We start from the raw sequence: 12,349 nt of genomic DNA, 5'->3' as shown, positions 1-12,349 counted from the left end.
GGAATGTACCACCTTCTGTGTGAACAAGATGGTTCAATTCAAAGTAAGACATAATTTTGACGGCACGCTGCCTCATACCGCTACCCGGTATTGGGTTCTGGTATTTATTATTCTCTTCTCACGGTTTTCGCTTAGACGAACCACTTTTTCCCCTCTAGTTCTTATTCTTTTAATAATAAACTGCTGTAGGCGTTAGATCAAATGCTTTTTTAACATGGATCATGTGAAGGAAACTGATTAAAAATGCTTTAGTAAATTTTAAATATTGAAGATAAAATATTAATCATAATAGAGACGCTGGTGATTAAATTGTGTAATATTTTATAATATAATTGCAGAAAATATCAATCATGAGCTGGACCTAGTAAACGACATCGGCGGTCATAATTCACGCTATTTAATGGCCTCGTCTCGGTGAGTAGATTAGCAATTAGTTGGGAATAATCGAGCTCAATAATAGTGGAGGGAGTAAAGGAAGAAAGATTACCCAATCAAGACGTTCCTTTTATTAAAATATATACCTTGAGTGATAGCCCCATTACCTTATCTTTTTCTTTATTGGCCTACCGTTATAAATTTTATTAAAATTAAAATGTAATTATATTCTACTCCTAATGAGAGATTTTATTAATAGTAATATAAAATTTTGTTTTTAGTTTTTTAATAATCACCATTAGCAGTTAGAGTTATTCATCATTTTTTTTAATGTCTTGTTTTTTATAGCTTCTTAATTTCCTTAACACCTAAATAATTTATGTTTATATGATAAATGACTTTAAATTTCCACCTAGGTATTACTTGCTGCCACATGTAGATAAAACATAAATGACCAACTCTCTTTGTAAGATTTGACACTTTTATGATTTCCTTATCTCTAGTTTATTATAGCATAATCAATTTATAGAGTAAACAGATATTAAAATCTATTTCATAGTTATATTTCATATTTATTCGAGATAAAGAATTGAAACGCAATACGACCTATTTATATTTTCTCATTTGGGGATAAATAATTTCTTTCAGATATTTTAATAACAGACCATAAAGTTGATAACATAATTTTACTAAAAAAAAAAAAAAAAAAAATGTAAAACATAACGATTAACCAAAAAACTAAAGAAAACTTGTACGTACCTCTGTTTAATTTTTAAACTCTACACATTTTTTTGTCATAAATGTTCAAATTATGTTAGGTTTATGTAACTTTAGATTCTAGACTATATTAAATAAATTTGTAAATAAAATTATCTGGTTTGTCTAATCGGTTTTACTTCAATAGAATCTTGAAAATAAGTATTGATTCTCAATTAGTAGATCTCTATAGCCATCCAGCGTTGTAGAATTAGGTTCACACTCTGCGCTTTTTGCAGCATACGGTTCATTCGTGTTTTAAAGCTTGCTATTTGCCGCACAAGGAGCAATTGGCTCCTCCACCTCCGAAAGCTTGGTCATCTTCCACTACCAGCGTAGGAGTGGCTTTATTCTTAGATGTTCCCCTTCGTAAGTATATTTCTAGAGGCACCTTTTCAATATGACCCAGCTATTTTTCCCGAACTCTTCACCATAATCACCATCAGGCTTAACTATACACACCTTACCTATACAGCCACTCCAAAAAAAAAACAATGTTACTGAAAAACTAATTTAATATCAATTCAACAAGCTAAAAATGAAAAAACATTCACTCAAGATCACGACTCTGCAAAACATCGCCTCAATATAGTTGTCTTACTATACTTTGTATTACCATATATATGTCTTCAAGAACATCAAAAAGTATACATACATACAATAGAAATAAACTTAAATATGACAATATCAAATATACAAATATTTAGTTTACTATTCTTAGAACATTGTAAGTCTACAGCTCTTTTCCTGGCACCTTGTTTCAACCTTGTAACTACTGTTGATTATTTCATGTCACTAAATTTGACAGTTTCTTCGTGAAAATGTTACCATTCCAACTGCTGCCCCCAAGTGCCGTTCTACAAGAAGAAAGTAACTTAACAGACATTTTTAGGTAGTTTATAGTCATTTTAGAAAGTTCTGGATTACAAAATCGAATTGTATAATATATGATTTTCTGTAGCAAACACCAATTGAGATTCGAAAGTAGTAAAATGTTTGTTTTTACTGGGCAAAGTAAAAAGGTGTCCAGAAAAGTGATCACCCTTGCCAGGTTCCCGACCTATCAAGTTTTTAAATTAAATTTTCTAGGTAAATTTTTTGTTGAAAATATATCTTCCAATATGCAACTTGAAAAAAAAACAAAAAACCTTCAAATAGTATTTAAAAAAAACAAATTCTATTATTTTTAAAGATGTTTTGGTTTACTATGATGTAACTTATAATTGCCTGACTTAAACAGTTCACTTCACATAAATATATGACGTTTTGATCCTTGAGGGGTTTGTTTAATGTTTTGACCTAATCTTCAGTACTTGATTGAAACCCAAGTAAATGCTTTCTTGGTATTTTTCATCTCATGCCGCCTGTAGATCTTAGCAGATATACCCGGGTTTTCCCTCTCGGGCTTTCCTTATTCTTCGAAAATATTCAGCTTTTGAGTAATAAATATTTTTTTGGCTTTTTAAAAATAGAAACATGATTACTAAAATTATTTAGTTGCTTAAGCTGTAATACCTCGTAGTTGTTGTTGTCTTGGGCTTTAGGGCGTAAAATCAACGCACATATCCTCGTAGTTAAGTCAACATTATGATTATAATATTTTAAAAATCAAGACATCGCCTTCACGTCATTTTACAGACATCTTGTTTCAACTATCGTTTTGAAGAAGACCTATATAAATTTTCAGACTTTAGAGTTGTTTCGAGATTTAATTAACTTGAACTTTATTAATGATTTATTATTCAGTACATTAGCTCCAAACTTAATTAATGTACATGTACAATTGCAACTATAAAGGCAAGCTTTTTTCCCCACTGCTGAGTTTATCACTAGAAATACTTTTCGATTTTTTCTGTGTATATTTGGGCTCAGTCAAAATATAAGGTTCTTAGTAAACGAAAAAATTTATGATTAAAAAACTTTCATTAAGTGGTTTTAATATAAAATAGCTGTTTCCAGGGTATCAACAAAATCTGAGTTCAAAACACTTTCCAATTATTTAGAAGTAAGCCAAAAGAAAGAAACAAAAGTAAAAAGTAAGACTTTTTATTGGAATTTTCTCTTTTATTTCATAAATAGGCGAATTGATTTTCCAAATATATAGAAGTAAAATGAAATGAAAACGGATGTAAACATTTTCTGACTTTTTTTCTCTTGTATCAATTAAATGTGTCCAGAAAATTAATTTTTTGGTTGACACTATTAGACTAATTGATATTATTTCTTTCTCCTCACTCTTTTTGTTAAAATAAATATAATCATATAATTATATATTCATTAGATCTTATTTTATAAGCAATGGAACAAAGCCACTTGAAACTCAGTCTAATTTTTTTTTTGCGTAAATTTATGTACAATAATTATTTTGTATTTTTTTTTAATATCATCTGCTCCAACATTTTAAAAAATCAATAAAATTTAGATTAATTGAAAATTTCACTTATTAGTACGGTTGAGTCACTGCTTTAAAAGTTGGAATTTATAAGATACGTTGTTAACATAAATTTAAATTTATAATATATTTGGTCACACTTTTCATGTATCATAAAATATTTAAATCAATTAAGAGAAAAAATTAGTTTTTATGATAATAAAAACGAAATTATGTAATAAAGATTGAAAGTCATTCCATTGGTCTGCCTTGGGGTTGGCAAAAAGGACCAATAGGCCCACATGCCGGACTCGTTCCTACCATTATTACCAGTACAAGTAATAGAGATTTAAAAAAAAGATTATATAATCAATCTTAAAAATGTGCATTTACGAACATATGAATATAAAACAAAAATATTTGACCATATTTCGTAATGAATATATAAGTATGCTTGTATTTGTAGCAACCCATTTTATTGGAATAAAATAGCCTAGAAATAAAGTGTTTCTCATTGAAATGAATCCTGTTTTATTTGTGGATATGATTTTATACATATTCCGTTAAAACAGATTATATTGACTGCTTTCTTTCAGATTTGTAATTTATTTCTAAAATGGTAATATTTTATTTTATTTTTCATAATTAAATAATTAATTTTTTTTTTTTAATTTAATAAAATATTTCTCACTGGAAGATGATAGTTGACATTATGAAATAAATTGTAGGAAGATAGTTGACGGTTAATAAAAGTACCAAAATAGTACTTAGGTATCTTTATTGACCACCATCCGGACTATCTTCATACAACCAAATATTTCTGACTTAATAACATTTTTAAATTATACTCCAACAGTATAAATAATAATACTAACATTAAATAGAATTATATTTAACACAAAGAAAGGAATTAAGAATTAACTTATCACAAATATACAATTTATTTATTCTAATAATCAGAATTTCACTTCTCTTTCTTAGACATATATTAACAAATTTATAAAATCTATCTGGCACTTAAATTTGACATTTATTTCTTTAAATATAATTATATAATTCTTATATTTATCTTTATATAATACATATTGCACTTAGCTATATACAAATAAAATGTTAACCCATGTCATAAAATTGATTTTATTTTAGAGCTGGGTGATTAAAGCTTTTCCGAATCTCAAATTAAATTATTTACAATTACAATTATTCGATTGTAAATATTTAAAGACAAAAAACAAAACAAAAAAAAAATCACAAAAAAATCATTTCTATTCGTTTACTATTAAGAGATGGAAGTTTTTTTTCATAAGTAACTCTGCTTAACCTGAAAAAATAAATACAATTTATTCATTAGATATAAATCTGCTGAAATAAAATATTTTTAATTTTTAAAATATTATATTTTAACCTTTTAAATCATGAGGTTTAAATGTGAACTGGATTTGCTTATTGAAAGATATATGGAAACATAATCTTAAACATCAAGAAATAAGTATTCCAAACATATCAAGAAATTGTTATAAAAAAAAAAATAAATAAAGTATGAAACCTTGTTATTCATTATTGCTTAAATTTTTTTTTAGTTCCTACAGTACGTTTCAGCAAACACTAAGTGTCATATAGTGGTGAAAAATCAGTAAAATTTATAAATGCCTTTCATTATTTAACAAAATGCTATATTTGAGCAATACCATATGTAATTACATTAATATTTTTAAAAAATACATAAAATTCAATATAACAGTGACATGTACGGCTTTAAATAAATAAAAAATTATATCTCCAATTGAAATTGTATAAAAAGTGAGAATAAAGTAAATATGTTAAGGGATAAATGTAACATCAAATAATGAAAGGGAAATAAACAATAATGAAGAAAAAATAACTACAATCATAAATGATAAAATGCTTGAAGATGAAGTAACCGTCAAATATATCAGAAAAAAAGAATATATAATTAGTGCGAAATTAATAAAAAAAAAAATGTTTAAAGTATGAATGCCAGAAGTAAAATATCAAGAATTAGTGCCTTTGAAAAATAAAGTTTTACAGCTTATAATACTTTTTAGGCAGCTAAATACCTTTATTTATCAACATAACAGACAACTCCCTAGGGGGGGGGGATAAAATAAAATACCTTTATTTATAATGTATCTAATATGTTAGATACATTACTGAATTTGTAATATCTTTCTTGATTAAATTTTTCATGGACTTTTGGTTGTATTAGAAATCAAGTTTTCTTCTAAACAATTAAATTTTTAGTCCGTTATTCACAAAATCGTCCTTTAAAATTATTGTTTTTGTTTTATGAAAATTTAATTATTTTAGAATTATACTTAATTTGATTTTAGTTTAATTGGGTTCAATAGAAACGCAGTATTTTATAAATAATTTAGTTTTTTTGAGGAAATAGTGGTTGCAAAAAAAGTATCTTAAACCTTAAATATCAATAAAATAGCGTGCTTCTAAAATGGCTACCATCCCCTTGATAATTCATGAATGAAATGAAGTAATTCACATGTCAATTTTATTTTAATTTCCATTGAAGTACTGCCTATGGATAGTACCTTCGCAAGATTATCAAGTATTTGAAACTTTCATCAAATTTACTTATTGTATTTTTTTTTTTGCACAGTTGTAATTTTAAATAAATAAAAAATAAATAATTTCCTTAAAATCAATTTTATATGATGGCCGATATGTATTTTTTTTTTTTGTGCTCTAATCTCCATTTCGAAACATATTTTTAGTAGTTTTCACCGGAGTTCGACAACCTGTACTTGCTCTTAAGATGGTCGCCAGCTAATCATGGTCCATTTAGTTGCCAGCTGGATGGAAATCGCCGACTGATTATGTTGACTCATTACTCCAGATAGTGGATCTCTCATCAACTGAAGGATACTCGGAACAAGCGAATATAAACTAGAATTAACATGAGATTTTATCGGTCATCGTACAGCAGTCTTATCGACAAGGGTCCTATCTCGCCCTGTTCATCATCTTCCGACCAGATATTTTGACGTTCATCCGGACAAATCGACACTCCTCCGTCTGTACTAAACAGGATCGGATTAAGAATACGGCACGAGGATGTTGCCTGCTATAGAAGATGGCCTTTAAGAATAAAAATGTGTTATAATGTAAATTTCTTTTTATTTATAAAAATAATAGGTTTTGTATTTTCATCAAAAGAGACTTGTAACTAAATTTACCCTTTTATTTTTATCATTTTATTTATTTAAATAGATTTTTTATCATAATTCTACAATCACTACTTACAAGATCTAAACTTTTTAAATTTTGAATCCATTACACTACAGAGCATCATGTGTTGATATCTGTTACCATTAATGCTTTTGTAAAAATGATCACATATAATTATCGTTTTAGTGAAATGATAATTTTTTTTCAAATTTAATGCAGAATTATTAGTATCATATATAACACAAATCTAAATACCTAACATTGTTATATCTTACTTTTTTTATTGTTTTATAAATAAATAAATTCTTAATGTCTTCAATTCCTTCGAAGAGAATAATAATCAAATCATATTACTTAATAATACATTAAATTAAATATGTTTTAGATAAAATTTAGGTATTAAGTCACAGTTTTCAATTTTATGATGAAGTTACAGGATCATTTTAATATATAATGTGATATTTGAATGTGTGGAATAGATATTAAAAAAAATTGGGAAAATACAAAAATTTTCTTTATCTGATTATCTGTTTGTAAAAAATTGCTCAGCTGAAAACTAGTACTCTTCTTATGCAATAGCACCATGGCAGGTTTCGAAAAAAAAATATGAGAAAGTGGCACATTCCAAATTCGATAACGATAACAAGAATAAGTTTTATATAAACGGTATAATATCATTAAAACTTTCTTAGTTGAAAAACTGTTTATTTGATTACTGTTTCACTGAATTTACTTAAACATTAATGTTTGTGTTTTTATTTAATTGGTTAGGGAGGATGATGCGATGATCTATTTACAAAACACTTTTAAAAATATTAAATTTATAAGACATTCGGATATATTTATATTTTAAATTTTGGTTTCAGTTAGGTTAGAAGTTTTAAAATTTTGTAAAGGGTATACCATACCGAAAAGACTACTTGCCTCCAAGCGTTAAAGTCTCCCTCGGCGTCGAAGTCTCCCGTCAGTCTAGCTGAAATCTGCGGGAAAGGCATCATCTAACGCAAACGCAAAGTCTGTATAGGTATCCAGGGGCACGGATACTTCGTCCAAGTCCGAGTACGGGAACGGGTCGAGGGTGAGCGGTGGTGTAAGGGATGACTCAGTCAGGGAGTCGCTGAGGAGAGACTCTGCGTCAGACTCGGGTTCGCTGAGAAGTTGGGTCAATGCGGAGATGTACCTCATGGCCAGCCTCAGGGTGGAAATCTTGGTCAGTTTTTCCGACTCTCGGGGCACGGGTACAGCCCGCCGAAGACTCTCGAAGGCCTCGTTGATCTCGCGCATCCTGGATCGCTCGCGAGCGTTGGCAGTTTTCCTTCTGTATTTGGATAGTGGTGCTGGTTTACCGCTCTTTGGACGCCTCTTTCTTCGGACCCATGACACTTCTTCATCATCGTCGTCGCTTCTTCGGACGCAGCCCCTGGGTCTGAGGCTGTAGCATTTTTCGCTAGTGTTATTGTTAGGATCTGGTGGGATCTCGCACGCGGAACTCATGGTCACTCACTCTCACAAGAAGCAGTCGAAATCCATGACGGTCCGTGTAAAATAGATCGCGGAGACGTAGCCTCCAGAGCTGTGCAGAGCAGACTGACCAGACGGAAGGCCCGAAGTACACTGCTGGCCGGGGATGGGCACGCGCTGCTCCCCACTCCACCACCGCCCTTATAAGGCTCGCCCCCAAACATCCCGTTTTCACGGCAGGCCTTGCCCGTCTAACTGTAGTCCCCTCGTTTTTATTTCAACATTCTCTCTTACGTACTCCTTCAGCCTCACTTCAAAAAAGACAAATTAGCGCTGTTTCGTAACTGGTTCCCTTACGTACCGCTGCTTAAGCAGAAACTATTATCTCCTGATTGTTCTTCACGAGAACACTATCGACTCGATGGGGTGTTTAAAAATGACGTTACCTGGCTAAGATTCGGTGAACCTATGAAAACACCACAGGAGTTGTTTTAGAAATGGATTTACCCATAAGAATTTGTTTATATATATTTTAAATATTTCCATTATATATTTTTTTTTCTTAGTATGTTTAATTAGAGGGGCATTAAAACGTAGGTTTCAACTCCTGTAATCACCATAATTAAAAAATAATTGTAATAAGAGCTAATGGAAGCTCGATTGTCTTAATTATTGTCATATTTTGTTTATAATTTCACTAATTTACTTTGCTATGATCGATAAAAATTCACAGTTAAATAATTCAACTGTTTTGGGGTCTACATATATTAGTTTTAAACAAAACATTCTCAGAACATATTAACATCAAAACTCGAAAGACCCAACTAATGTGCTAGTGCTACGAATATAAATTATCTTGTAAGAACCTACAAAACTACCCTTCGTAATGGCTTTTTCTTTTCACCTCAAATATTAAACTGCACTTAGACACTGAGATGAAAAAAGGAATAAACCCACAGTTGTAAATTTATCAGTAAACAAAAAATATGCATAATTTAAGTCACTAGTAGAGTAATAATTATTATCGTAGCAGTGGTTATTAAATCACATCAGAAATATCATTATAAAATATTTTTCAGCGATTCCCAAAATCAATTTTTTTTATTTATTTGGTTCATTCAATTTTAAAAGGGAAATTTAGAAGAAAGAAATAAAAAAAAAATTCATTGAAATTAAAATTATCTTAATCTTTAAAGATAATTACCATATAATTATTTTAAAACTAAATAATAAATATATGAAATAAGACCTGTCACGAAAAAGTTCATTATTTTTTCAAATTCATTTTTTATAAAGTTTTTTTTAAAAAAACTTTATAGTTACTCCACAGTTTCAATTAAATCAATTGCTTTTATTATATGCTAATATTAACTTACTTGGTTTTACTTTATTTTTCTAATTACATTATTTATTCAATTTTGAGTTATTTATTGTTTCTATTTAATTAATTTATTGTTTCTATTAGTGAATCTGTGAAATCGACAAAAAAAAAAAAATTAATAACCCCCAAAATTTAGAGGTTCTATAGTACAAGAAGCATCTAAATATCCACCAGATATTTTATTATTTGTTACTTATTAATATAATTAATTCAAATGATAAACAATTGTGTAATAATTTGCAGCGATTTTCTAATGAGGCAGAGTTTTTCAATAAAATATGTAGTTTCGAATATTCTGTTGCTTCAATTATCTGAATATTCTTCTGGGTCTTCTTTTCCATAAAATTAGCTTAAAAACGAATAGTTTAGATGCTTATTGATGGAATATGGTTTATATTAACATGGAATTAGTTTAAGAATAGGAGTTTTAAAAATAAAATTCTTAGTATGGAAGGATAAAATGGAATATTCTAAACTGTATAAACGCGTATTAGCTGAATTTGTAGGAGGAGGGTACAAGAAGATTGAAAAATACGTATGGGAGGGGGCAATTGGATTACAGCTGTGCTGAGAATATGCTGAATCAATATACAACAATCTCCAAAAAACATTTTGAGACTGTGTGACAGGCTGAGGCATCACACCAGCTAGCGATTTTCAACATAACGTTGAAGGTATAATTGGTTATGCTAGAAACATTAAACATGGGAATTTCTTTCTTCGTACAGGTCCCCGATGTAATGAACAAAGTTGTGAGGGAGGAGGAAGAAGTAGTGGAGTGCCTTTTAGGAACAGGATGTGATAACGCGATCTGACTTTAGACTGAAACCTACATCTCTCAAATTTGAATATAGAAGAAGAGAGGGCAGAGACCTGCAGTGCAGCATTACGTTCTCGAGGACCCAAAGGACAAGACGCTCGTAGATCCTATGAATGCGAATGTCTAAACCGTATTGCAACAAACTTCCCGTACTGCAAGCAACGGGGTCGTTGAGTTGAGGAGCTAATTGATATAGTACCAGTACCTGGCCCAGCAGAGGAATGCTAAAGGAGTAGGATAAAGCTTACAAATTAAAGGCATGTAGATGTTCTATTATCACTTTGAGTGGTCCTTAAGGTATGGGGACCTTGAGAACCTCCCGTGGTAATATGACCTCCAAATGGGGGGCTGCCGTCCATCTGTTAGAAGAGCTAACAAGTCAACATGACAATTTGATCTGGTGCGATGTTAATGTGCGGGATAATGTCGTTTTTCAGATGAAGGGACTTTGTGAAATGACTTCAGAAACTTTATCATAGCAATCTAGAAACTGATAGACATTGTGTAGAGGTTCCCGAGGAGGAGTTATTACTATCTGAATTTGCGGATATATTTCACAGAGAGGGTTGCTCGCTGCCGGCCACTAGAAAGGCAAAACATAAGATAACTCTTGAAGTGAACAAAGCTTTTTATAGGAAGGGTCGCAGATAACCTCAGTTAATGACATAAATAATAAATGACCACATCATTGAACTCCTTTGTCAAGAGATTATACAGCATAGCACCTTACCTTTTGATAGTTCATCATAAACTATAAACTTTGCTCCACCTTTTGAAAAATAAAATAAAATAAATAAACAAATATATTGACAAACAAACTATTGACTTTTTCTTTCACTAATACAGTAAGAAAGCTAAGGTATAATTTTCAGTCTATCCAGACACCTCTTAGTGTAACAAAACTGAAAGCAATTAAAAAAATATATCAAATATTTGGCGCAGAGCAACCTTCTTTGAAGTTACTGGTTCTCAGTTACTTTTGATCATCTTTGAAATGAGGTCCTATGTATCCAAAACGTCAAAATCTAAGTAATTGAGTGACAAACATGGAGCCTCCATGGAAACGCAAGCTGGCTTTGAACACTAATACAAAATTATTATTAGTTGACTTCTAGTTTAGAGTTGTTAAAATATTTTTAAATAATACTGTTATGAAAACAAAGACATCCACTGTGTTTGTATAAAACCAAAGACCGGTAGCGATCATATCGCTTGAGGCTAACTTTGAAGTTGTACTGACTAAAAAATGAAACAAAGATAAAAAAGCACACCTTGACTGTTATATTATGATTGGTAAAAGTACACTTCCAATTGACATCTAATAAACTATGGATAGCTGATTTGTTCGGTCGTTTTTGTATAATCCTGTAAAACTTCACTGGTCATTAACGCAAGTTGTTTACGATTAAATTTTTCGTTATAGTTGCCTATTGGTGATTTTAAAAATATAAATTCAATTTAGATTACTTTATCGTCGACTCTAAGCGTTGTATTCCGATTCAATCCTAAGCTATCGTGGCGTGAGGTGAAATATGGATATTCTTGTAAGATATGACTAATTGTCATATTGATATTACAATATTGAAATTATATTTGTGGCGTTTGTTTTGTTATGAATTCGAAATGAGTATTCACGTGTGACTTATTCCTTGTCCAGTTAGTACGACTTTTTCTTCACGCTAGATAGGTGGTAATCATTATATGAATGAAGCGTTAACTTTGTTAATCAGTATAAACTGTTTATTAATGTAATATATAAATATTACATTAATAAATAGTTCATTTATCCATGTATTGAGTAGTAGAAATTTGTATCAAGACATTTTTTAGTTATACAGTTTTCTTGTTATAGTTTATTTTTAAAAAAAATAGTGTTTATATTTTACTTTATTTGATAATAATTATTTTATAAAGCTATGGTTTCAACTATATTACATAATATCTTTTTATATATAGGTTAAGATTTTATTTTTATTCTGTA

The 12,349-nt window shown here is 30.0% G+C and overlaps 1 protein-coding gene across 2 annotated transcripts; it reads right to left on the bottom strand.

Annotated features, from left to right (window-relative positions):
- Nucleotides 1-4,147: 4,147 nt before the first annotated feature.
- LOC106682529 (helix-loop-helix protein delilah) lies at nt 4,148-8,320 on the bottom strand. 2 transcript variants are annotated; one of them, XR_010843617.1, is made up of 2 exons: nt 7,615-8,320; nt 4,148-4,823 (listed from the first exon to the last, which is right to left on the bottom strand). XR_010843617.1 is itself a non-coding variant. In XM_014423440.2 (2 exons), the coding sequence occupies exon 1, from the start codon at nt 8,198-8,200 to the stop codon at nt 7,676-7,678; it is 525 nt and encodes a 174-aa protein (XP_014278926.1). In that variant the 5' UTR covers nt 8,201-8,320; the 3' UTR covers nt 4,153-4,823; nt 7,631-7,675. The 2 variants fall into 2 exon arrangements, 1 of the variants encoding a protein (XP_014278926.1); XM_014423440.2 differs by having other exon boundaries at nt 4,153-4,823; nt 7,631-8,320.
- Nucleotides 8,321-12,349: the final 4,029 nt, after the last annotated feature.

The sequence above is a fragment of the Halyomorpha halys genome, unplaced genomic scaffold (genome assembly GCF_000696795.3).
Source record: "Halyomorpha halys isolate HHAL.00 unplaced genomic scaffold, Hhal_1.1 Scaffold421.1, whole genome shotgun sequence".
In the NCBI taxonomy this organism is placed as follows: Eukaryota; Metazoa; Arthropoda; class Insecta; order Hemiptera; family Pentatomidae; genus Halyomorpha; species Halyomorpha halys.
This window is presented reverse-complemented; position numbering and strand designations above follow the sequence as displayed.